The 27,371-nt window shown below is 40.8% G+C and overlaps 1 protein-coding gene across 1 annotated transcript in view; it reads left to right on the top strand.

Annotated features, from left to right (window-relative positions):
- CDC123 (cell division cycle 123) overlaps positions 1 to 25,598 on the top strand; it is a 36,294-nt gene extending 10,696 nt beyond the window's left edge. Inside the window, exons 7-13 of the mRNA XM_062020002.1 lie at positions 6,093 to 6,141; positions 7,566 to 7,641; positions 10,375 to 10,497; positions 13,816 to 13,844; positions 21,227 to 21,355; positions 23,181 to 23,318; positions 24,211 to 25,598. Coding sequence (XP_061875986.1) covers positions 6,093 to 6,141; positions 7,566 to 7,641; positions 10,375 to 10,497; positions 13,816 to 13,844; positions 21,227 to 21,355; positions 23,181 to 23,318; positions 24,211 to 24,237 — 571 coding nt within the window. The 3' untranslated portion in view covers positions 24,238 to 25,598. The remainder of the gene's footprint in view (positions 1 to 6,092; positions 6,142 to 7,565; positions 7,642 to 10,374; positions 10,498 to 13,815; positions 13,845 to 21,226; positions 21,356 to 23,180; positions 23,319 to 24,210) is intronic.
- The last annotated feature ends 1,773 nt before the right edge of the window (positions 25,599 to 27,371 follow it).

The following is a 27,371-nucleotide window of genomic DNA, read 5'->3' as shown; positions in this document are numbered from 1 at the left end:
TGGTTAGCTGCTTTCTAATGAGTTTGGGACACAGTGATTTAGTAGGCGCCGCTTCATTTAAAGATGCATTAACTCTCTGCATGTGTTTGTGCTCTTAGTTTATGCCATTTATATGGTAGAATGAATTGATTTGACCACCTTCACAGAGACTGCAATCAGTGCATTTTCTGTCAGGTTTTCTCTCATATCAGGTAAAGTTAGTGCCTCAGCTGTTCACCTGGCCCTCTGCAGACAGCACTGACTTAGTGGTGGAGGCGGTGAATATATTCTGGCTCCCATGCTGTGAGATTTCACAGCACGGGTGTTAACTTGAGCCATCAGTGCTTTCACCTTAAGTTCCCATCAGACTAAGAACCCAGGTGCCTGAGCAGCCTGTAGCCGGCACACACTCTTCTGCTGATCCTGCTGTGGGAGAGTAACCTCGAGCAGAGAGCCAACACCTCAAATTGCAGTAGTCCAATCCATTTAGACTCCTTTTCCAGTGTGATAAGACCACATGCACCACCAGATAGCACAGCTCAGCTAGAGGATGGCAAAGAAGCAAACCTTACAAAATTATTGAGGGATCATCACCTAATCTAAAGGTTAAGTTTTGATGGAGAAGTGTTGTATGCATTTCCATTCTTGTCTAATCTAATGTCAGTATAAATTGGGGACAGGAGTTGTTTTTTGTCAGAGCAGGCTTTGTTGTTTTGGTAAGGTAAATACAGGCAGTGGAGTCTTGTGGTTTCCATGAAATTGAATGGAAGCTGTGTTTAGGACTAGGGGAACGTGTAGTGTGTAAAATCACTTTGATATCTATGTATCTCATTTTTTAATGAATAGGTTGTACTTGATGAAAGCACATATTATTGTCCAGCCTGTGCATGGTAGTTCTAAATTATTAAGTTATTTGTACAAAATGTTCCACCCAGCCAGTGAAATTATTATTGCTGAATCAGAACAGTCGTCTTCCTTAATTATACTATTGATTAGCTGCCAGTTCCCTAGTCCTTAGTAAGCAGAAATTAAAAATGTAGCTGGTATAAGAACCTGAAGTGCTGAACAAATGAAAATAGGATACATAATACATGCAAATCCCTTGGAAGCTCTACTGAGAGGGAGCACTGTGTTTCTGCTTCTTTCGTTAGTACTCAGTGTGGTCTAAAAGACTTTTCGCCCTGCTTAATTGGCAGCTGAAATGTTGGATACCCTTCTTGCTTTGTTTTCTGTTCAATTGTTTTAACTTAAAAATCCACTTGATGACCTCAATGAGGGAACAGAGGCACTGTCAGCAAGTTTGCTGACCATACTAAACTGGGGGAAGTAGCTGACACACCAGAAGGCTGTGCTGCCATTCAAAGAGACCTGGACAGGCTGGAGAGTTGTGGGGGAAAAATCCAATGAAATTCAACAAGGACAAGTGTAGAGTCTTGCATCTGGGGAAGAATAACCCCAGGTACCAGTACAAGTTGGGGAATGAACTCTTAGAGAGTAGTGCAGGGGAAAGGGACCTGGGGGTCCTGGTGGGCACGAGCCAGCAATGTGCCCTCATGGCCAAGAAGGCCAATGGCATCCTGGGGTGGGTTAGAAGGGCTGTGGGCAGTAGGTCGAGAGAGATTCTCCTCCCCCTCTACTCTGCCTTGTGAGACCACATGTGGAATATTGTGTCCAGTTCTGGGCCCCTCAGTTCAAGAAGGACAAGGGAGCTGCTGGAGAAAGTTCAGCACAGGGCCACAGAGATGATAAAGGAAGTGGAGCATCTCCCTTCTGAGGAAAGGCTGAGGGAGCTGAGGGGTGACCTCATTAATGTTTACGAATACATAAAGGGTGGATATTAGGAGGATAGAGCCAGGCTATTCTCAGTGATAGCCAATGACAGGACATGGGGCAACAGGTACAAGCTGGAACATAAGAGGTTCCAAAGAAACATGAAGAAACATGTGAGTGTGAGGGAGCACTGGAAGGAGCTACCCAAGTGGATTGTGGAGTCTCTTTCTTTAGGGACATTCCAAACCCAGCTGGACAAGCTCCTGTGTGACCTACTCTAGGTGCTCTGGCAGAGGGGTTGGACTTGATGATCTTTTGAAGTCCCTTCCAACCCTTAATATTCTGTGATTCATGGGTCGTAATATGGAAATGACTTTGCAATGGCAGTCTGAAGATCTGTTTCTTTCCTGCTGGTGTAGGACTTGGGGCCAACCACTTTCTTTGCCTCTTCCTCTCTCGTTTTCCATCTCCTTATCTGGTATTGATCTATATGTTGTTCAGGTCATGGAACTGCCCTTGCTGTAATTCTCAACTATTTCAAGTTCCAAGAAAGCTTCAGCTATGCGGTTCTTGAAATCTTAACAGAATATGGCAATAAAGCAAACATACTGAGCATACCTAGATAAGCTTTGTGTGTTTTAAGTGTTTGGATTCTCTCATGATGTTGACATTTTGTTTGATTGAAAAGTTCAAAATCATGAACTAACTGTCCTTCTTGTAAATTTTGTATAAATTTAACAGAAACTTCAGAGCAATGCACTCATTAATGTGGTTGATGTTTCTGCTTCAAAGTAAGCAGAGTGAAAAAGCCCCTCATTCTAATGAGGATTTCTGTGAAGTGATTAGAACTCATCTTTTGAACAAAAAAATTTTTCAAAGCCCTGGTGAGTGTATTGGGTTAGAACACAGTTTTCTTCCTTATTGTTAGAATGTGTGGACTACATTTTGTTGAGACATGGTTGCCCACCTGAGACCACTGTAAATATTAACAGTAGTTCTAATGATATTAGAATGCCCTTGCAATTATTGTTGTTACATCGTGCTTGCTAATAAACCTTGGGAATTTTGTCAAACTGTGGAGTTTATTCCTATTCTACAGGGCAGTACTGGATGTTTTAATCTGCAGGCACTACTGTTGGGGTTTTGAATGCTCAAGTTCTTATTTTTCCAGTTACAACTGTAGAGGAGAAATCGAAGTCCTTTAAGTTCTAGGTTGTTGAAAAGCAACCTAATGCACCTCTTTTGTAGAGATTGCTCTTGGACTGAGTGTAGAGGCACAGTATGAGTCATGTGCAAGAAGGGCTATTTCCTGATGTACACTTAAGGTTGTAAATCAGTTCTCAGTATTTTATTGAACCAGCTGGTGCCATCAACCTGGTTCTTCCAGAAGTTCATTCCTGAAAAGAGAAGCTGGTTAGACAGTTCAAGTAAAGAGTCTAAAAGTTGCCACTCAGCTCTGCCTAAGCCCAGGAAACAGAGTGAAGGGACTGATCTGTGCCACATTTACTAGGTATGAAATGTCTACTGGGTTAATGCAGCTGCTGAAACAACTCCCACTAGGCCAAGTTTCCAAATGTAGTAATGTGCAAGACACAAAAGAACATGAAGGAGATGCAGTTTTAAAAATCTAGGTGTTTATAAGAGGTCTTGGTTAAAATTTAAGTGCCTGTTTCTGAGAACAGTTGAGAAGGTGGGGTTTAGCCCATCAGGCTCCTAAGCATGTTGTTCAAAACCTAGCAGAACTTTCAGCCTTTTTTGTTTTTAAGCTAGCACAGACTATACATTTTTGAACCAGACTCAGTGCTTCCAAAGATTGCATTACAAATTAGAAAGAAATTATAATAGTTGGGGGTTTTTTGAGCTGTGGAAGAGTAGCAGCTGGTGTTCTCCTAGCAGAACCTAGGAGGCAGTGTTGGCTCATAAAGATGTGACTTGGCACTCCAGTTACCTTTTTGCAAGAACGGTAGCTGTTGGTTTAGACTTTAGTGTAGACTGTTTGGAGGTGTAAAGTTCCACATGAGAGAATATGAAAAATGAGGCCTTTGATTTTTTTTTTTCTTTCTCCATGCACTTTTACTTGCATCCTGTCTTTCCTAGCAATATACAGTGCAGTATAAGATTATCTTTGGAATGGTGCCTGAATTTCCTCTCATCTTTTAGTCATTGAAGTTTCAGGAATGTTCAGTATTCAACAAATAACAAGTCAGTTCAAAGGCTGTTAGGTCTTTCTCCTTGATTTTTTTTTTTAATTAAGATTTTTAAGCAAGCTGTGAGATGATATCAGGAGCATGGTGTGGCACAGAATAACTTTTACAGTTCTTATTGTAGCCATAATAGTTTATTATTCACAGAATAATCTCAGTCATTTGCAAGTAAGTTTATGGCTCTCATAGCAGGATAGGTGCTGGAAGTCTCACAAACCTCAAATTGCTTTTTTCAGTGTCGAGAACTGAACTGTGTAATGTTTTCATGTAGTGTATCCTGTTGTCAAGTATCTGTATTTGGAGATTAACATACAGCTGCTACATATAAAGAGACTTTGATTCTTAAGTATAAATCTGTAATCAACCCATTGACCACAGCACAAGACCTGTTAGCAATTGAGTTTAATTCCTTCACACTGAGGAGTATTCAAAATGACAGTTTTCAAAGGCTTCAGTAAAGAGAGACCATATATCTTTTAATTTTGGGTTCCTGAAGTTTCTGATTGTTCTTTCAAGTACCTCAAAACCTGAGTAGAATGTAGGTTACAGAAACCTCATTTAGTCTTCTGCCTCTTATGATAAAAGCCCATATGTAATAGAAGAATTCAGCTGGGTCTGAACAATTAAAGCTACCAAAAAAAGATTAAGAAAATGTAAAATTGGAACTATTTTGTTTCCCAAGATCTAACCCTCCAAAAGGATGTGGAAGTCTGTGAGAGGTAACACCGGTCCTAGGGTGCAGGGCCTGGAAAACTCCATGTGCTGGACCTCAGCTGCCTTTTTATGTTTAGTTTATTATTGGGGTTTTTTGGGGGGGAAGGGAGAGTGGGTGTATTTTCTTGAGCATGGTAGGCATATGTGCTAGTAAGGTAGGAATTTTGAGTCCATGAAAACTGCAAGCTCTCATGAGTTTGTTTCTGTTGCTTTGACAGATCTCAAATTGTGGGGAATATAAACTGTAGTTGAAGGATGTTATCTGTTTACATGGGCCTACAGATATATATGGCCTGGTTACTGTACTTTTGGAAAGCATGCCTGCTGTCACCCTTTCTTTCTGTGTCTAATGGATATTAAAGTCTAAACTAAAATGTGTGAAATGTCTTTCTGCTGGCAGCACACTAAATGAACTCTTAGGATAGCTCTTTGCTTCAAACTGGTGGCCTGACAGCCGAGTCCTACCAAAGCAATGCTTTGATTCAGTTTTGGATTGCCTAACTAAGTTCAATGCCAAAGGGATGTAGTATAAATGTTGCCATGTAAGACTATTGCTCAGCAGTGACCCTTTACACAGTTCTGTGCATCAAGTAGTTTGTTTCCAATAAGGCCAGGGAGTGCACTTGGAAGGAAAATGCGTGTTCTCCTGCTAATTCCCTTTGAAAGTCACAGGATTTATTACAAGGCTTACTGTAAAGTGACAAAAAGCTACTCAGAAGTTGGCTTGGGTTTCACTGCCTCCCTTCCTGATACTTCCTGAAAGGTGACAGTGTCAGCTACTCTCAAGGGACAGAACCTTCACATCTGCTTGCAGTTATGGAAATAGTTTTGTTTGTTCCTGCTTAGGAGATTTGTAAGAGTATTTCTTAAGGCTCTTACTTTAGAAAGACACCAAGCTGTGGAATCAGAAGGGGCGCTGGACGCTGGACGTCATCAGAGTGACGCTGTTTTGCATCCAATATTCATGGAAATGAGCTACTGTAAGGCACAATGATGTGTCTCTGTGTGGCTTAGGAAGTTAAACATTCAAAGTAGGAGGGGAAAACATGCTGAAGAGAAACTAGATTAGATTGCTCAAGTTTATCTGGTCCAGTTAATGCTAACGTAACAACAAAGAGGAAAGGAGCAGTGCTGTTGATTCAAACAGAAAAAAAAACTTCACAATGAGTAAACATATTTTAGTCACATCTTTGTACAAATTTAAGTGCTTCCAAATTACACTAGGTGGAAAGAGGTGATTTTTTTCCCCCTGGTAACTGTCAAAAGGAGATTTGTTATTCAGGTATTGAACTTACTTGGCTTGTATGTCTTGGAGATAATTTAACAGTAGTTTTTGTTACTCACAGTGTGGGGTATTTCTTTATCACTATGGCTAAAATCTTATATGTGAAAGCAGATTTTAATGCCTGTACTTTACTTTTCCAGATTTATTCACTGTACTGATGATTCCCCTGATCCTTCCTTGAACTATGAGGTAGGACTCTTTGCATGATTTCTAGGCAGTTTCAGTGAATCACTCGTGGGCAGGGTGCCACTTGTGCTTGGGTATCTGCCCATAAAACTTGTTTTGTTTGTTTTCATTGTGTTGCTTGGGCAGTGTGGGGGAAGTCTGATTAAGCATCATAAGGATTTCATTTAATTACAAATGAGATGAGCTAAAGTTCAGACTTTTGCAGCTTCCTTGCAGTTTTCTGTGATGTCTGCCAGATTTTACCAGGAAGGACAAATTCAGTAGCTGAAAGTTGTATATTCTTGGTAGTATGCTGCTTGTGAGCGTCACAGCTGAGGTTACGAAGACAGAAGTTGACTGTAGTGGCTGGGGACATCCTGAACTGGTCTGTCATGTCTTGTTTCATATGCTCATTACCAGATTAAGATGTTAAGCTAGGAATGTAGATATTAACAGTGATTGAAACTGTTCATGTGGTGCTGTTGCTTTATCTCAGCATCTAGTTATTTCTCTAATAACTTTTATGTAAATACAGCATTTGTCATCATCCTGTGGGCTTAAAGGACTTTGGAATATTGAATGAACTTGGGAGTTTTCAGTATCCAGTAGCAGTAATTAAGGCATTCAAAAGAATGGATCCATCTGAATACTTCAGTTTAGGAAACGCAGAGGCTTGAGAATGTGCCAGAGAGATGCTTTAATTACCAGGCAGTCTGTCCTATTGACTACAATAGTTTGGTTACTATTTCTATCCCATGTCCTTATTTTATCTAGTTTGTGCCTTCAAAGGCATCACAGAACTGTGCTTGGGTGTAAACCAGAATAGGGGTTGATTTGGTTAAATTTAATCCTGCTCATCATCTCTTTTGACTAGGGAGCAGCTTTCTGCCAATTCCATGACAGATTTTGCTGTGTTGTACAGCAGGATTTTGTTTTCCATGCTTTATCGTTAATGTAACTTTGAGGTTATTTCATAAATAATTTCACAATTACAAATGCTGTACAAAGTGGAAGAGCACAAGCTAATGAAGGTGGGAAGGGCTCTCAGGAGGTCTCTAGTCCATTCTCATGCACAAAGCTGAGTAAGGCAATGAAATTGCATCGGGTTGTTTGGCATTTCATCAAATCTGCTCTGAAAACCTCAGTGCATGGAGGCTGTGCAACCTCTACAAGGAAGCTGTTCCAGTGTTCAACAGTCCTTATGGTGAAAAAGTTCTTTTTATGTCTGGCCTGAACTTTTCTACTTAAATCTAGTTTGGACTCAGTGGTCTTTAAAGGGGCCTTCCTAGTGAAAGCATTCTGTGATTCTATGAAATAATAGTAATTGTTTTGAAGTAACTGCTAAGATGATGTGAACTGCAGGTTGAGATTATTTTGCCATCTATCAGGAATAACTTCAGAGATCATCTTATCACCAAACTTTGTCTTTTTGGTTTTTTCCTCTGTAGCTTGTTCTTCGCAAATGGTGTGAACTGATCCCTGGTGCAGAATTCAGATGCTTTGTCAAGGAAAACAAGCTTATAGGTAAGGATTTTCTTGAAGCTAAAACTATCAGGTGATGTTCTGAAGAGTTTCTGTGACTCCTTGAGTCACAGCTAATTCTGAAGACTGCTCTTCCTTACCACATCTCATTTCTGGAATTAATGTTTTCTTCGTTCTGTAATGTAAAGTGTGACATGTCACATTGAAAGCCTGATGACACAGTTGCTCAATATTACAGTGGGAATATCCTTAATTCTAATTGCTAATTCAGAAACTTCACCCAAAGGCTCTTTTGTAAGTGATTCTGTTATACTTGGAGTGAATTGCGTCATCTCCAGCTTGCAGCAGGAATACAGACACTTGGGTATTATGCTGATGAAACATCACCACATGTAGCTATTATACAGAGACGGTTGGAGAGGTCAGAACATGTCCACAATTGTATGAGGTGTCTTGAGTTTATGGTATATTCAGTACAGTTTAGTCAGAAAACCTGTTGATTTATTACTCTGGTTCAAAATCTTAAATGTAAAGCATTGCAAGTGACGCTGAACAGCCGTGGTATCCACAGCTGGTGGGTGCAGTGGGAGACGTATGACAGCTGGAGGATAGGCAGATTGTGCTAGAGCGTGTATTTTAGGCAGCTCTACAGTGAATTTAGCTGAATTATACTCCTCTGCATGTATTGACTCTTCTCTGCTGATTGTAACAGGAGAACTAGGTTTCTTCATTTTATGTCTTGCACCTACATAATTCACAAGCACCAAGATGCACATATACAAATGGTCTGTGATGATACAGAAGGGAAAGGATATTAGTTGTCCAATCTTCATTGTTTCTCCTGGTTTCTTGGCATGGCCACTGCGTACTTGTTTTGGATGTGCTTTTCTGTACCTGTTAGGGGCTGTCAGCAATTTGTCACTCCATCCTGTCCCACTTCTGTCAATCATTAAGAATGTGCTCCCTGATTCTTTCCTGGTCTGGGTGTCCTGGACAGATCTGGTGGAGCTGCTTTGGAAATGTTTTGGGATGAGCTAATTTGTCTGTTCCTTTGGTGCTTTCACGCTCATCTTCCTGTTCTCTCTCCATTCATGCCTATTGCAGGGCTTATTACAGTTCACTGTGGTAGTTTTTCTTGCTAATAGCAGATTGTCCATTAAGCTTAATGACTACTGACATGGCTTTTTGAAGGGAGAAGAACTGAATTCTGTCCTGTTACACGCTGCTGGAACACCAGAGCTGCCAAAGGGATTCATCACTGTCATAACCTTAAAAACATTGGAACATAGAGTTATTATAGAATGCCGAGGGATATTTATTTTCAAATACCTCAAAGCATTTGTATGCTGGCTATTTAAGTGCTCTATATGTTTCTTTACAAGTTTTTGAAACCTAGTAGATCTACCAGTATGGGGTTTTTTTTAGCTAGCACTCCAGCTGCATTTCTGAAGATAGTTCCAAGATTTTTCACAGTGTGTTCCCATGCTCTTTAAATTAATATATGTGTCAGTCAAACTAAGGAGTGCTACTTGCACAGTGTACTGAATGCTTTTCCAGTTATACATCTATACAGCTGCATCCCCTGAGATGCCACCATCTCTTGATTTTTGTTTTTAGATCTGACTTTTTAGTGGTATTAAGTTCCATTGAAGAGCACATCTTTGCTAGTAGTCAGCAAAGTTTTAGAGTAAAAGTTAACCTCTCTGCTATTTTAACCATATACAAACCAAACTGCCATTGTTTTAACCATATACAAACCAACTACATCTTTCTTGTGGAACTACTCATTTTGCATTGATGGGGAAGGTCTGGATTTGACAATTGTCCAACAGGGTATTGCAGTGGCTTACGTTGATGTATCTTGTACGAGAACTTGTGTCACATCAGATGCATGCAAGTGTATAATCCTCTTGATATTAAACTATTATCTGGTAGACAAACAACTGTTTGAAATTAAGAGCTTGTGATGTTGCAGAATCACAAGGGCTGGAAGGGACTTTTAGAGATCATCTAGTTCAACCCCCCTGCCAGAGCAGGAGCACCTAGAGTAGGTCACACAGGAACTCGTCCAGCTGGGTTTGAATGTCTCCAGAGAAGGAGACTCCACAACCCATCTGGGCAGCCCCTTCCAGTGCTCTCTCACCCGTGGAGTAGTTTATATATGTCACATAAGCAAGACAGACCTTGAGGGGGTCAAATGGAAGAAATAATATTCCAGATGATAGGCCATCTCCTTGATTTTAGGATTTAAGGTTTCACCTGTAGTGCCTTATCAAACATGTATGTGTTATTCCATGCTTAAAAAAATGGGTTAAGTGTGAATCTCTGTGGTATACTAGGATCTATCATCTTTGCTAATGTGCACTCCTTTAATTTCATGGTACCAAATCTGGTCACTATGTTTTTGACCAGAGTAACTGAGGAGGGAATAAAAATGGAAGGAAAAAGACAGGAACTGGAAACTTAAATGCAGGTAAAGTTTCTTCCTGAAATTCACTTTAAAATATCAAAGTGTATACAAGTGAAGTGAGATTCACAAAAAGTAGGGCAGAACAGTTCAAGGAAGAGATTCCTAATGGAAGTGCTTTAAGTATAGGAAAATGAAGCATAGGAAAATGAAGCTAAGCAATAAGTCAGTGGTAATGGCTGAAACTTGGGAGAACTCTGACTTCTGAAATATAGATTGTAACATGCATCTCCCTGATAAATGCATTCTGTCTGGTTGGGTTATTTGAATGCCTAAAGCTCTTTGTAATCAACTACAATTATTGACAGGTATATCACAGAGGGACTACACTCAATACTACGATCATATCTCCAAGCAACATGAGGAGATCTGTAGATCAATACAGGAGTTTTTCAAGAAACACATAGAGTATAAATTCTTGGATGAAGACTGTAAGTATCTTAAGGCTTCAGTTAGCAAGGGGAGCAGGGGGGAGGAAGCTTTGTAATACTGCACAAGCTACAAGGACTTGAAAACAAATATGAAGGTTCAGCCTCTTTGAAGTTCTTTTGTCAAGGTAGTGGTTTGAAATGGAAAGGACTTGCAGGGCAAACACTGCAGAAATGAGACCTATCTTCCTTCCCCCTTGCTCTTGCTGAGCCAGGCGTGTTTCCTTCACAGTGCATCAAGTTGCAGTGAGCTAAATTCTAGTTTACTGCTGATCAGTGGTAAAATGGGTACTTCTCAATAAATAATGGCATCCCTGATATTTTAAGTCTCTTTGTATGCATCTCTCTTCATAGAGTGTTGCTTTCACAGGTAGGAAAAGCTTAACAAAAGATGTTCAGGAGTAAGAAGAATACTTGTTTATAAAGATTTTGTCAGATGTTTGCTGCTAAATTATTGATGTATTCCTTGAAGAAAGGATTCTTTGCAAGAAGTTATAATGATTTATCCTGGAACATTTCAACTGCTGAAACTTTTAACTAAAGGCCATGCATTTGATACACCTAAGCAACCCAAGCAAATTGTCTTCTTTAAAAAGTGCAGTCCTTTGCAAATCTTATTGGAAATAGTTTCCTGAATTGAATAGTGTTCCATTGTGATGAGTGATCAGTAGTGGTAAAAAACACAGTAAAGAAGTCAAAGTTGTATCTGGTGTAGACCAATCCTCAGTTCAGTAAAACACATAAACATAAGAATTATCTGTCAGTTATATTTTATTCTAGAAAGCCTTGTAAACTCAACTTTTAAGTAAGTTTTGAACATGGTTGATGATTTTGCTGAGCTACTAGAGCAGTCAAATAGATTTGTCCTGTCTGACTTTCTGAAAAAGATGCCACTCTCTGATATATTATAACTCTTAATAATTTGACTCTGCAGAGTTCCTTTATTTCAGTCCAGAGAAGTTCTCAAGAACCACTGCTTGGAGAAGACGAGCAGTCTGGAAATGATTATACTAATTTAGTTGGTCCACAGCCCTAATGTTTTGAAGATCTGATATGCTGATAACTGTCTTGTCATTTTCTTCTGTGTTCCAACATAATTTTAACTGGTGTGCAATGACCTGATAGAGAAGAATTCAGGGCACCATTTTTGGAAATTGATGTTTAGATTTAGGCTCTGAAACTCCTGTCTGGTGAACTGAAAGATCTGAAGTCTCGTCTTACATGAAGGATGTAGAACTATGACATCTGAGTTACCTTCTGGGGAAAGCAGGTTTCAGAGTGACCTTCTGAGCTGAAGGTTTGTTAACCTTTTGTTCTTAGGCACTAAATGGTGGAGACTTGCCCATCTGCAGAAAAATGCCATGCAGAAAATATTTTGGAGGGTTCTTTTAATCCCCTTTCATTCATCCCACATCATATCCCTTGATCCACTATCTCTTAGCATATATGTTGTTAACAATAAAAATCTGACTTTGCTTGTTTGTTTACTTTTAAAAGGAAAGGTATTACAGCTTTTTTCCCTGATTTGTTATTTCATTGGGCATTTTGATGCTGCTTGCTCTGCTTTTTCCAGTTGGTCTGGTAGCATCTCCAGATGGAAGAATTGAGTCAGAGCAGCTGAAGCATTGCAGAATCAGAGCAGTAGGATAACAGATGGATGAATGCTTTATAAATAATACTTCTAAGTGATGTTAAAACCCTCTCAATACCTTTCATAAGAGCACAGTATGAACCGTGTTCTGGAGGTACAAATACTTACTGTAGTGTTGAGCCATGCCTTAACTTCCATTTTGAGCTGTTATGGTAAGGTTTAGTTACAGTTCTGCTGGTACACAACACTGCTGTTCTGAGGTGGGCCCTAAGAAGAAGGAACGAGTCCTTTTTGAATCTCTTCAGCATTTGTTAGTGTCCCAAACTAGTCACCAGTGTGCAGTCAGTCTTAACAGGAGTATAAATCAAAGAATAAGTTCAGCTGGAAAAGAAGTCTAGGATTACTGTACTCCTCTTTGTGTTGATGACTGGCTTAGCCACTGAGGGCTTGTCATCTTGAGAAAGTATAGCACTTAATGACAGTGACATTTTAAATTGACGTAACTGGACTTGTGCAAAAAGCTGTGTGGATTTTCGGGCTAGATGGTCAAAGCCAGTGACGTGACTGGTTTTGGCACTATTGAGTTGTGGTTTGCCCTTAACCCAGCCAGCTTCACATGAGATGGTAGAAATGTTAGAAGGCTGAGTAGCTTTACATGCATGAACATGATCAATCAACATCCCTGTTACTGCCAGGCAGCTTCCTGAGTAGCTGCAGAGGCTCAAGTGTTCCTTGGTCATATCCTGAGTTTAGTTTATCCCACATGTATTGGGAAATCTCTTAGCTGAAGTATTCCCTTCTTTACTAGTGAAGGAAGTAACAATACAACATTTGTCTGAGGTTTTTCTAAATCTGACTTCTGCCTCTCTCTGCCTCTCTCTGCCTCTCTCTGCCTCTCTCTGCCTCTCTCTGCCTCTCTCTGCCTCTCTCTGCCTCTCTCTGCCTCTCTCTGCCTGCCTGTCTTCTAAACTGGTACAACTTCTGCATGTAGTCATGCCTCAATGCCTGTCTGTTGATTTCCTGAGCTAGAATAGAAAGACAAAGATTTGTTTAACTAAACAGAGCAGAAGCTATTAGAAAGATGGTGTGCAAAGATTCACGCTTAATTAAGTCAAGGGAGAGACAACAATGGAGCTGCACAAGACAGCTTTGCTCAATCACCTAGCAAAGGGCCTGTTTGAAAGAGTTGTTGATAGTGAGTGGGTGTGCTCTGTCTGCTGAGGTTACATTGAACATAGCCATTTCACTGCCACCTCCTCCTCAGCATACTCCCTTTGTTCCTACAACCTGTTTGTCTTGTTCTCTGCTGAAGTCCTAATCTCCATCAAGCAGGAACTTTCTCTTATTAAATATTTGTGCAATGTGCACAGTAGAATCTTGATCTTTCCTTGAAAGTTCTCTGTTCTGCTGTAAACAAAAGAGCAGTTATGTCAAAGAAAAGCTGCTTTCTGGGCTGGGTTTATCAAGTGTTCTTCAGTGAGGAGAAAGATCAACAGATGAAACCAACATTAAATGGAAAAACCCATCAAATGATCTCTTGGTACATTAACAGTAGTTCTTGAAAGGTTTCAACTCCCTCTTGGAAATGTATCTAATTCTGGCTTGCAGTTCTTTGGACATACTGACTTTTCAGATTGTGCTGTCTACACAAGTATCTATTCAGATTTAGACATCTTCTGTGACACTATATGTCTTCTAAGATTAACATATTGTTTTTTTCTCCTTTTCAGTTGTTTTTGATGTGTACAGAGACAGCAGGGTAAGTGAACAATAGGTTGTATGTAATTGTTTGTTCTGTGGAAACTCTTCCTGAAATGCTAGAGGTGAAAAAAAAATAATAGCTTCAGCTTCTTGGGGGGAAAAACCCAACCAAACCAACAAACTACTTGATGTTATCCTTGTGTTCCCCAGGTCTTCTTTTCTATGTTACACGCTGTCTACAGTAGGAGGGGAATAGGATTATGGGTGTAAATGTGTCTGTGCCAGCAATGTCATTAGCAAATAATAAATATCTTCCAGAGCAGTACTGTCTTAAAGCACAGAACTTTGACTTCAGCTGCAATTCTGTGAATCTACTGGAGGCAATTTACTTTCCCTTATGACATGGAGTCTTTGCCAAAATAATTTAGAATACGATAGAATGTTTCAGTTGGAAGGGACCTACAGTGATCATTTTAGTCCAACTGTTCAGAGCTGACCAGAAATTCAAGTGTGTTATTAAGAGCATTGTACAAATGCCTCTCAAACACTGACAGGCTTGAGACATTTTCTTTAAAGATGGGTATTCTAATCATAGAATCATAGAATGGTAGGGGTTGGAAGGGACCTTTAGAGATCATGTAGTCCATCCCCACTGCAGAAGCAGGTCCACCTAGATCAGGTCACACAGGAACACGTCCAGGCGGGTCCTGAACACCTCCAAGGAAGGAGCCTCCACAACCCCTCTGGGCAGCCTGTGCCACTGCTCCCTCACAGTGAAAGAGTTTTTTCTTATATTTAAGTGGAACTTTTTGTGTTCCCATTATCCCATTACCCCTTGTCCTGTTGCTAGCTACCATAGAAAAAAGGAGTGTCCCAACCTCCTGACACACACCCTTTAGATATTTATAAATGTTAATAAGATCTCTCCTCAGTCTCCTCTTCTCCAGACTAAACAGCCCCAGTTCCTGCAGCCTTTCCTCATATGAAAGATGTTCCAGTCCCCTCATCATCTTGGTGGCCCTGTACTGGACTCTCTCCAGCAGTTCCCTGTCAATCTTGAGCTGAGGATCCCAGAACTGGACACAGGACTCCAGATGAGGCCTCACCAGGGCAGAGTAGAGGGGGAGAAGAACCTCCCTTGACCTTCTGTCCACACTCTTCTTGATGCACTCCGGGCACATGTTCAGTTTATTATCTATCAGGACTCCCAGGTCTCTCTCTGCAGAGCTGCTCTTCAGCAGTTTGATCTCCAGCCTGTACTGGTGCATGGGGTTGTTCCTTCCCAGATGCAGGATTCTGCACTTGTCCTTGTTGAACCTCATGAGGTTCCTCTCTGCCCAACTCTCAAGCTGGTCAAGATCCGGTTCATAGAATATTGCTGAATTGTTTTAGTGAAGCTCTGCCTCCTGCTGAGGATGCCTCTGCATAGTGCTTCCTCTGGGTGCTTTTGAGGGAAATGTATCTGAACATTCAACCAGAATGGCTGTGATTTATCAAAATAAATATTGTGAGGGTGAAATATTGCTCACTAAAAAATAATTGGAGGATTCTTACAAAAAGTCATTCCTGCCCCCTCCCCCCTCTGATGTTTTTCCCTGTTACATTTGAACTTACCAATCTGATTGTTAGTATTTCTTCCGATTATCTGTGTGAGGCTGGGAAATGATAACTTACCCTCAACTTCCATACATGAAGTGTATGAAAAGGTAGTTGTCAAAAGAGCATATGAATATGATGTACCCAGTTTGTGACAGATGGAACCTAATTTTTCTTTTCAAACTACTCCAGCTGTGGTTCTGAGAGCTTGGCAGATCAGAATGCTGAACAGCCAAGTAGTGACAAGGTGGTGAGAAATATGTTCCATGTGAACTTCAGGTGACAATATCAGAATTAGTCAGCTTGACCTCTCCTAGTGTCAATGGAGAAATAAGTCAGATGAATTGTGCTTGGAAGGCACACATGCATTGTTTTAAAAGCAACCACATCTGAAAATGTAGTATGAAGCCAAAACCTGCTTTGGGGAATCACACCTTGATTTTGGGAATCACATCACTGCATGAGAATTAAGTCTTTTTTTCCTAAACATTCCTAAATAGAAATGGAAAAAAACCCAGCAACTATATACTTTTGTTGTAACAGTCTCACTGTTTGACTTGTTCACAGTTATGGAATTGGAGGTGTTTGAGTTGAGTTGAGGGTGTTTGTAGTAAGTTCAGATTCTGATTTTGAGTGTTGCTAAAAGTATTTTGTAATGATGTAGTAGTAAATTGTACCATGGATTGGCAAAACAGAAACTAAACAGGAATGTGTGTCATACGGAAAACAGATCACAGAATCACAGAATGTTAAGGGTTGGAAGGGACCTCAAAAGATCATCCAGTTGAACCCCCCTGCCAGAGCAGGAGCACCTAGAATAGGTCACACAGGAACTCATCCAGCTGGGTTTTGAATGTTCCCAGAGAAGGAGACTCCACAACCCATCTGGGCAGCCTGTGCCAGTGCTCCCTCACCTGAATAGGGAAGAAATTCTTCCTTGTGTTTCTTTGGAACCTCTTATGCTCCGGCTTGTACCTGTTGCCCCTTGTGCTGTCATTGGCCATCACTGAGACCAGCCTGGCTCCATCCTCCTGACACTTGCCCTTCACATATTTGTAAACATGAATGAGGTCACCCCTCAGTCTCCTCCGAGCTGAAGAGCCCCAGCTCCCTCAGCCTTTCATCATAAGGGAGATGTTCCACTCCATCATCTTTGTGGCCCTGTACTGAACTCTCTCCAGCAGCAACCCATCCTTCTTGAACTGAGGGCCAGCATAACTTCATAGGTACCTAAAATCAGGCTATGGGCTAAAATCAGCCACGCTGAAGGGTAATGAAAATTACCAGCCCAGACTCAGATTGTCAGACTTGAGGATACGATCAGGCAAAATGAGGAGCAGCACTTCAGCATTGAACCATATTCTGCTGTTAGGTACTCTGCCTCACTCACAGCTGAGGCACAAAGATTATTTCAGTGAAAGCTTTCAACCTGCAGGATCACAAATGAGCAGTGTTTCTTCATATGTCAAGATAAAATGTATCTGTTTGTAGATATATCTCAGTGCCTTCTACCCTTAGGTCTTGTAAACTGCCAGATAGCCCTTTTGTGTGATTCTGTGTGTCAGATCCTCCTCCCTTCACACATACTCTTGTGGTTGACAACTGTATTATTCATTGCTCCCTTTGTATGTGAGTTACAGGCAGTAAAAGAGTACTGAGTGTTGCTGAGTGGGATTAATTTCCAGAACCCGTGCTCCTCATCATGCTGGTTGCACAGCAACCTCACCTACTGTAGTGGGTTTGTGTGGCAAGGTTTTGCTAGTGGGGGGGCTACAGGGGTGGCTTCTGTGAGAAGCTGCCAGAAACTTCCCCCATGTCTGACAGAGCCTGTGCCACACAGCTCCAAGACAGACCCGCTGCTGGCCAAGGCTGAGCCCATCAGTGACTGTGGCAGCATCTCTGGGAGAACAGAAAAGTGGGGGAAAACTGCAATGCCAGCAATTGCAGATGGAGAGGGGAGTGGGAATATGTGAAAGAAGCAACTGCAGACACCAAAGTCTGCATCAAAGGAGAAGAGGAGGAGGTGCTCGAGCCCTGGAGCACAGATTCCCCCTGCAGCGCGTGGTGAGGCCGTGCCCCTGCAGACATGGAGGCCACAGTGGAGCAGAGATCTACCAGCAGCTTGGGAAGGAACCCACACTGGAGCAGGTGGATGCCCAAAAGATACTGTGACCCCATGGGAAGCCCTTGCTGAAGCAGTTCCTGGCAGGACCCATGGACAGAGGAGCTCATGCCAGAGCAGGTTTGCTGTCAGGGCTCGTGACTCCATGGGTGACCCACACTGAACAGTCTGTTCCTGAGGGACTGCACCTCGTGGAAGGGACCCACATGGAGTAGTTGGTGAAGAACTGTATCCTGTGGGAAGGACCCATGTTGGAGAAGTTCATGGAGGACTGTCTCCCGTGGGAGAGGCCCCACACTGTAGCAGGGGAAGAGTGTGAGGAGCCCTCCCCCTGAGGAGGAAGGAGTGGAAGAGAGTCTGTGATGAACAGTGAGAACAAGTTTTTATGTGTCTGCCTTTCCTGTCACACTCTTCACCAAGCTCATCTGAGCCAGTGTCTGACTTTGCAGACAAGTCATCTTTTAAGGAAGAAACACTGCCATACAGTCCTCCAAGCTGGATGATCTGGAGACCTACTCCAGAAGAGGTTATGTTGCAGGACTGATAGCCTGTTTTCATTTGGATCCATTTTTTTCTTTCTGCCAGTAGCTTACAGTTGTTGTGCAATGGCAATGAGCCTGAGCATCAGCTTTGCTGTTGTTCTTTGCCTTTAACAACTTGTAACAGTGTTCAGGACAAGTCCCTGTGGTAAGACAAATGTAGTCACTGCTAGCTCCCAGCTGCTCCTGTTAAGGTTTGTGTCTCTGCCGTGTGAGCACAGTCACTGGGTGTGAAGGTGCAGCTGGAGGCAGAGATGTAACAGTTCACTTTGTATTTTATCTATCCTTTAACTTCCTTTAAACAGTGTTTGTATAAGCACTTCCTTTCAGCTGCACGTTGCTGAATGCTTCAGTAAAACAAAACATGAAGCTGATACGAAGTGGTAAATCTATTGGTTATTGCTTATGTAATACAATTGGCTTTTTTTTTCCCCTCCAGATATGCACAACTTTGCTTTCCTGGCTTGTGTATTTCTGTGCTCTCATATGACTAAGATTACTAACACCAGAATATGGCAGATAAAGAGCTTTACTACCCCTTTTTAGATGCAAGGTACAAGTCATCCTTAACTACATATAAATAATGATGTTGCATTTAAGACTTGACAGAGCATTTAATCTTAAGAAAACACAGTCAGGTTACTGACCCAGACTTATATACACTCCCTTAAATGAGCTCTGAAAAGGGATATTTAGTTTGTTTTGCCACTTCTCATCAACTTGCAGCTACCAAAGCTCAGTGCAGATTTAAGAGCATCTCAAGGAAACAGCTGGGTTTGTAGATGGTGTACTGCTGTCTGCAGGGTGGCAGAGATACTACTGGGTGCATCTGAAAAACAGGTGACTCTCAGCAGTCTCAAAACTCATTTTCAGGTCTTTTTTCCAGGATATGTTTCTTCTACAGAGAAATGATCTTGAGTTCCTATGAAAAAGTTGAGTTTCATGTATTTGGAGTGAGGAGGAATGTCTGTGAAAGCCTCTCATAGGAAAGTCCTCTATTAAGTGTAAACATTTCCCATGCAAGGAAAAATTCTCGGAGCTGAACAGACTTTGCCAGCCGTTGCTTTTGTCTGTGATTAAATCGGTTCATTAACTTGTTTTTCTAGTGTGATAAAATGAATCTAAAATTACAGATTCCTCCAGCTGCCTTGGAGCTAACAAGATGTCCCCATTAGCAAAGGTAAAACGTCACTTATAATGAGAATTTGTGACTGCCTTTTGTAAGAGGAACAGAGATGAGAAATGATAGCAGAGCTTGCCCCTGTTTGCTCCCTGCACTGATGGTGTCAGTATTAGTGCAGAAATATTGCAACTTAGCCATACACATTTGTGCATCTTCACCCTTCTGAAGTAAGTCAGAAACCAGTCTGGTTTGTGTTCCTGCAAGTCTCAGTTCTTCCTGGAGCTGTCTAGTTTCGGTGCCGCTATTGCGGTGCAGTGAGTTGGCTGCTTCAGCTGTGCTCAATGAGAGCTGTACACTGCAGCTCTGCCCCCAGAGAGAGACCTGTGAAAGCCAGGGCACAACCACACACTTGGGGTGCTGGCTCAGTCCCAGCTTCCAAGCATGCAAAAGATGGTTTCATCTGTACTGGGACTCCTCCCTCCTGCACTAGTAACTGGCTGCGGATGATAGCGGAGCAGCCTCCTTCTCTTTTGCACTGGTTTCAGTGCTCCTACTGCACATTAGTGCCTGTGAAGGTGGCTTAGGGAGTGGGGGTGAGAGAGGAAGTCTCCATGTTACTCTGTGACTGAAGGCTTCAAAAGCATCTTTGTAAGTTAGATGGCTGTAGTGTAAATCATTGAAGATATTTGCTGTTTGTATCAAGATAGGGAGGATCTTTTAAAGGCACAAGATCCTTCAGGAGTGAAGGAAAGAAAGAGAAAGCAAAGTAAGCATGTAGCAGCTACACAGTCTTCAGATTTGGCTTCCAATTCCGGTTATATTTATTAAACACAATAAAACCCTTCAGTCCTGCCTATATTACAGCAACCTTTTTGGTTCCATATTTGATAAATCTACTTTCTTCCAGATGCAATATTCATTTTGCAAATTCTTATTAGCAATTGTAGTCACATTTCATTATGATCTATCCTTAATTTTACTTTATTAGACTAGGTGACACTTTCTTGGGTAAGAAGAGATGGTCTTGTGCTCAGGGCCGTGTCTTGAGATGACTCAGGGAATGCAAGCTATTTCTTGCCCCCCTGCAGACTTCTGTTAGCTCTACTATGTCAGCTTTACTGTATTAGCTTTACTGGGGCTGTTTAGTCTGGAGAAGAGGAGACTGAGGAGAGATCTTATTAACATTTATAAATATCTAAAGGGTGGGTGTCAGGAGGTTGGGTCAGGTGTGACCTGATCTAGGTTGACCTGCTTCTGCAGGGGGATTGGACTAGATGATCTCTAAAGATCCCTTCCAACCCCTAACATTCTATGATTCTATGTTAGTCTCTCTCTGCTTTCATTTTTCAGTTGTAAAATAATGCTGTTTTTCATACTACCAGAACCTTTTGGAGCACAAACATATTAAAGATGAGGCAGAAGAAACTGGACTACTAGTAAAGGCTATATTAAGTAAAGGCTATATTAAAAATACCTTTAATCTTTCTTTATCTGTATCTGTGCCATTTCTTTCTGCTTTCATGATTTCCACTAGCAGTTTGCAGACTCTGCTCTGTATTTTTAGAGCCCTTTCTGAGACCCAAGAACAGCAATTCCATAGACTACTGAGCATGCAGCAGTGCTGAGGTGGCTTTTAATGGAAAGCAGAATCCCTTTTTGGTGTCTTGTTTGGGTTTTAGTATGGTGGTTTGACTTTTTTTCCCCCTTTCCTTCTTCTTGGTGTCTGGGGATCTTGGAGGACTTTGGGGATTAGGCAGAACTTGTGTGGTCTCGCCTGAAAGCACCTTGCATAGAACTGATTTCAATTTGCTGAAGCTCTGTCTGATCTTCTGTTAAAAAAAAATTAATATAAGAATTACTAAGTCATAGCTTTCTGTGTTTTAAAACTGCCTCTAATGAAATAGCTTTAGATTTAGTGCTTAAAACCATATGATTTCAATTTTGACACCTTTTTATCTAAAGACTAAGCATACTACAGCAGTATATGTGTATTCTGATTTTTTTGATTGTCTTTTACAAGTTCTATGCCTTATTTTAAATCTTCTGTTGTTCTGTTGCAGGGTAAGATTTGGTTAATAGATTTTAACCCATTTGGTGAAGTAACAGACTCCCTGCTGTTTACGTGGGAAGAACTGACCTCTGGGAAGAACTTGAAAGGAGACCAGGGTGAAGGGGAAGCAACAGAACAGGTACAGCCCTGTGGTCAGGGAGGCTGGCTAACAAATCCAACAGGCCTTATGGCCTTTTTTTTCCCCCTTTCTTTCTTATAATTAAATTATGATGCAAATCCCATTGAAGTCAATGAAATCCCTTAAGTAATGAAACATAAAAGCTTTGTAAGTAGAAGCTACCCTATTTAGTTCACGTACTAGTTTCAGATGCCTGCAAGGGAATTTTTAGTTCAAACAGTACAAGCCCATATTGCAGTTTTCACCCCATTGCGGAGAAGATGCCCTGAAACTTGCTTTTATATAGTTTTCATAGAATCATAGAAAGGTTAGAAAGGACCTTAGAGATATCTAGTCCAACCCTCCTGCCATTTACAGGGACACCAAGGATGGGGCAGCCACAACCTCTCTGGGCAACCTGTGCCAGGGCCTCATCCACGCTCATTGTAAAAAATGTGTGTGGATGAGTTCAGTTTCTCTCAAAATCTGTTACTCTTCTGTGTAATCACTTACTCAGAGCAAAGTACAACTTTACCTGTTGTACAGTTTCCCAGAGCTCCAGCTTTTTGTTTGAGGAGAGGCAAAAAGAAGCTTAATTTCTGTCTCATCCTCATATCATAAACCCTCAGGGGAGCCTTGTCCTCCACTTGAACTCCCTAGACTTGCAAAGCCAGGCTTGTCTATCCCTCTTCTGAGCTGCATTGCCTCCATAAAAACCAATCCCTTCCCATTACTCCAGCTTTTTTCTCCCTGCATGCTTGAGACAGTCCTCACATCTTAATGAGTCCTTGGGCAGAGGGATAGAAGGGTTAAAGTAGCCTGTTACTTGATCTAGGGAAACACCTGGCAGTTGTCTGAGGTGAGATGGCTTGTCAGATAGCGTGGGCTTCTCTTTACTTCCTAGCTGTTAGTCTATGTTAGAGGTAACTGAAATGACGTGTGTTATTGAGCTATTTTTAGCGTGTTTGAGCTTTGCTTTAGTTCCCTTGCCATTTCTATAAAATGTGGAAAGGGAAATGCACCACGGTGCAGGCTGTCCTTCAGGTGCAGGCTGTCCTTCATGCCATTGCCTCTTGGTATCACCACATGGCTGCTGCTGGATGAAAACCTATCCAGTGAGCCTTCCTGCTAAAACCTTTGCCTCCTGTCTTAAAACCCACTCCCAATTCTTGAGCTGTCCATGGGACACCTGAATTTTGTTTTGAGGATTTCTTTTTCTCAGTGCCAGGCACTTTTTACTCCATTTTATCTGGTGTAAGCCTGGGTGAAAAGTAGAATTACTTGTCTTCATGCTTCAGCTTACATCCCATCACAGGATCTTGTGTCAAGTTACTCAACTTCTATCTTAAAAATGAAGCTACTTTTTTTGCCATACAGTGGGCAATTATGTTGCATGTGAATGCATTGAAATGAAAATTATACTGTTACCCCAAACCTGTTGTTATAATTGAGCATTTAGAGATGTTTTTGACTATTTTATAAAGCTGTTTTTTCCTTCAGTGAGTGAATTGGTTGGAAAGCTTAGATTATAGCTTCAGTAAGGGTGTAGTTGCAAACATGGCTTTAAACAAGGAACTTGTGAAGACAAGTTTAAGGATTCTATCATAAGGATTTTATTTATCCACATAAATGCCTTTGTGTTACTGTTATTAACATTTTAACTTTTGAGCAGGCAGAGTTTTTAATTAGAAACCTACAACTTTTAAAAAGCACAAGGGCTAGTTGTCTGACTGCTAAATAAACTCATTGGCAGAGTGACTCAGATGATCTCACAGAGGAGTTCAAGAAACATTACTGGCTTTATTCACCTGCACTGTTCTTGTCTTACCCAATATCTTCTCCAAAGGATTGTCCAGTTTTCCGTTGCACTAACAGCGAAGTTACTGTCCAGCCAAGTCCGTACCTGAGTTACCGACTGCCCAAAGATTTTGTGGACCTTTCTACAGGAGAGGATGTTCACAAATTAATTGACTTTCTCAAACTGGTAAGTAGTAGTGAAAACACCCAAATGCCTGGAATTGTGCCTTTGTGATTAACATAGGTTACATAATTACAGTGAAAGTAACGCATCCAAGGCATCATTTGATGTATTGGGCTAGGATTGGATGTTTTTAAGTGATGAAGGACAAGCTTTCATACTGATCTCACTTCACTTAATTTTATCTTTATGGGAAGCAGTGAATGTAGTTTGACAAATGTTGCTGAAAGCCCTAACCATTTTCTTTCTTATTGAAACATAAATACAAATACAGGATCGGTGGAAATGTATTTTTTGAATGGTGGAAGCTAATGCTTTCACAAACTTATTAAAAAGTTAGAGGACAGGTGTATTAAGAAAAAACCTTAAACACTTGTTCCCTTTTCAATACAATGTTTCTGTTCCTTTGAACAGTGACATGAAAACATTACATCTTTGTTTCTTGGAGGTCTTCAAGACCCACCTGGACATGTTCCTGTGCAACCTGATCTAGGTGAACCTGCTTCTGCGGGGGGGTTGGACTAGATGATCTCTAAAAGTCCTTTCCAACCCCTACCATTCTATGATTCTATGATTCATAAGCTAGGGAATGGAAGGCAGGTTGCCTTCATTTTGCACTGACTTCTGGCACTGCCATCATGTTTTCTGGTTCTTGTTTATTCTGTTGGTTAACATACCAGGCAGATCTAATTCTTTACTGAAAATTCCATAGTTTGGGGTGGGGGAGAGGGTTGATATTGCTCTGTTCCATTTGCTGGAAACATTCTCTCTAACCATTCAAAAAATGGAAATGCAGTCCTTGTCTAATACCCATTGTACCTGGAAACACTGCTCATGATTTATTAGTGCTCTTGCTTCAGCTGTGTCCTGACATTATGAACTTTCCTTTTCTTGACAGAAAAGAAACCAACAAGATGATGACTGAGGTATCAAGATGGATTACATTGAATTACAACCCAGGAATGTGGCAAAAAACTGTTTAGCATAACTATTAAGCTATTGATTTAAAGAAAACCTGCTTTTTCTAGTGAGTGAAAGAACTGGAGAGCTGTTCATCCTGTGCATCTGTTGGTTTCTATCAAAGTACAGAAGAGCTTTTTCAGGGAAACATGAAAGGTCAGGGTGAGTTCTCACTGGATTCCAGGTTAAATACAATTACACCATGGTGCAAGCAAGCAATAGTCTGAGTGCAACTAAACGGCTGCTTTCCCCTCTCATAATGTGAAGACCGATGCCATGGAAGTGTGCCACCGGGACTCTGCAGTGATAGATCTGACAACTTTAATGCTTGTGCAGTTAAAAAACCCCATCCAGCATTCTCTGAATTTAGGCAGTCTTGCTTAAAATATAGTGTAGTCACAAGGAAAGGCAGGAATGTACATTTTCTTTTCTGGAGTAGCCTTTTAAAATTGCAAATTGACTTTTGGGAGCACTCATCATCAAAGAAAAGAGGAAAGAGAGTGAAGAAGGGATCTTTTATTTCTTTATTGTGAGGGTTGATACTTCATTTCAGAGAACAGCTATAGCTGTAGGAGACTAAAGCTTTGAAAATTGTATGTTTCAGGAATTGGAAGTTCTGAAAGCATTTCAAGTAAAGTAATATTCCTCACAGTTGCTAAAGCTGTAAAATTCCTTAAACTTCACTAAGTTTCATTTTATTTTCATAGCAAAGCTTTCATGAAGCTTCTTTTTTAACATGATTACGTATTGGACATCATCTGTGGCTTGAATACAAATAGTGAAACAATGCCAACCTGTAATGTTTTATATGGACTCAGTCTTTTCTATCACATCTTTGGGTTTCTTAAGAAAATGATTACTTTCCTGGCTTGTAAAACTGTATTCTGGGGAAACAAGTTCTTGTTAGTGATTGCTGTTATTTTGGAGATGGAGAGGACAGTTTCAGACAAAGAACCAAGTAGTTTTTGGATGTAGGTGTTTACATGGCATCAGTAATTTGCTAACAGTGTGCACAAGTGTGCACAATTCCTGTTGAAAGGCTGTTTGGAGGTGTTCGTAGCCCCTGGAAGCTGCTTTCTGTTTCAGATCCATATGTGATACTTCGTGTATATAAAGCTGTTCGTGTTTCTTTGCCTTACTTTTGCTGTCAAATTGATATGGTGCACAGTTACAATCTGTTCTTCACTGTTAAATCTGATCTTAGATGTTATTATTTGCTGTCTTTATTTAGCTGCAGTTTTGAATGGATACTTTTCCTAGTTAAAGATTATGCGGGTTAAGAATCCACTTCTACCAAATACATCAATGAAACATCACCGATTCAAACTCCTGGAGTCTGAAAGATCTGCCCTCCCCATGAAGCAATGGAATCTTCTTCTCAATAGATTTTGGACACAAATTAGATGATCATTACCTCAGAGGTGGACTGTACATAATCTTACTGTACTACAGGATTTTGGATGAGTTTTTCTTACCCTTATCAGGGGGATTATTTAAATATAAGTATCTCTAAATAAGATAGGAACTTCAAAATGTAAAATATCAACAAAGCTTTCCTTTTCCTTTTAAAGTTTCTAACCATAACTTAAAGCATTGTGGTGACCTAACCACACTTCCTTTACACAGCTAACGCCCTGGAATTTCCAGCAGATTCATGCAAATGCTTCTGAATTACAGATTACTGTCTTTAAAGAATACCAAGTCTTAGTTTAAAGCTGTAAGATAGTTTCCTGCACTTTTTGTTTTGGGTTTTTTTTTGTGGGCTTCACTGATTAATTTATCATTATCACAACTTTCTGTGCTGGATAGTCACCAGGACATATGTGATATTGGGACCAGTTTGACGGGACCATTTGCACTCCAGAGTGTCCCTTTAGGTGAGAAGCCTGGGGCAGTTGCCTTCTAACATTCCTTTGCTTCTTGAAGTTATTATTTTTCCTGAAAATAGCATCCCCAAGTGAACTGACCATAATCAGTGCAGAGCTCAGACTTGCTCTCAGCTTCCATATGTTTGCAAGTGCAGTGTTCTGTGTGTGCTCTGTATTTATAGTTCAGTTCTTCTAAGACAACTCACAGTGGAATCAGACAGCAGCACCTGGCTTCCTGAATGGCTTTGCCTGTTGCCAACCTGTGCTGATCCTTTAGTTAAAAGGCCACCATAATTACAGGCTTTGCTGTTCCTGTCTTTTGCCCAGTGCTCTCTGTCCCTCATCAGTTTCAACAGCTGGTTTATACTCAAAGACTTCTCTTTTTAATTAGATTCTAGTGATAAATGAACTAAAAGTTTGGCTTTCTCTACTATGACTTGCTAACACAATCAATCTGAATTAATGAGCTGCTCAGCCAAGCTATCTAACACTGATAACTAACTTTATTTCAGACTTGCAGGAGCTTTTGCTACTTCCTCTGGGCTGAGATCCCGTGTTCCCAATACAGAATGAATCCCCTCTCTAAATCTCTTCTATGTAATTGCATTCCCCAAAATATCATATCTTTGTCATTTAAATACAGACTTGGTATTGACTTTGCTTCTTTCTCCAACTTCAGGTAAACAGATGTTGAATGTATTTTGTCTGTTTTATAAGAGAAATCTTTCATCTCAGAATTTTTATCCCATATGACTTTTTGATCTGTGAGGATAATTAACACACATCTTCCTCTTGAGGAGGTGAAGAAACTGATGTTGATATGTTAAAAATGCTTCAGATCAGTTTTAAACTGAATAGTATATGACACTGTTCTGATTCTGTTTCAGGTCCTAATAAAGGCAGTTTCTGCCTCTAGCCATCACACAGAAATTTGAAAATACAGGATTCCAGTTGTTCAGGTCCTTGTTCATGTGATGCAATGAAACGATCAACATTTGCTGAGTAAGGGATAATGTCTATGTTCTTAGTTATATGCTTAAAATATTATATGAAGATATTTGTAATCTCACCTAGATGACAAACATCAGAAGTTTTAGAGGGAGGTAACATGCAGTCCCTTCATACACATCAGGTGCTTGCCAAACTCTTTAAGAAGTCTGGGTGTGTCTAATGGCTCAAGTTCAGTTCTGGGTCTGCAACTCTGCCAGGAGCACCAAAGAGACGTCTTCAT

This window comes from Colius striatus, chromosome 1 (assembly GCF_028858725.1).
Source record: "Colius striatus isolate bColStr4 chromosome 1, bColStr4.1.hap1, whole genome shotgun sequence".
Classification (NCBI taxonomy): domain Eukaryota; kingdom Metazoa; phylum Chordata; class Aves; order Coliiformes; family Coliidae; genus Colius; species Colius striatus.
This window is presented reverse-complemented; position numbering and strand designations above follow the sequence as displayed.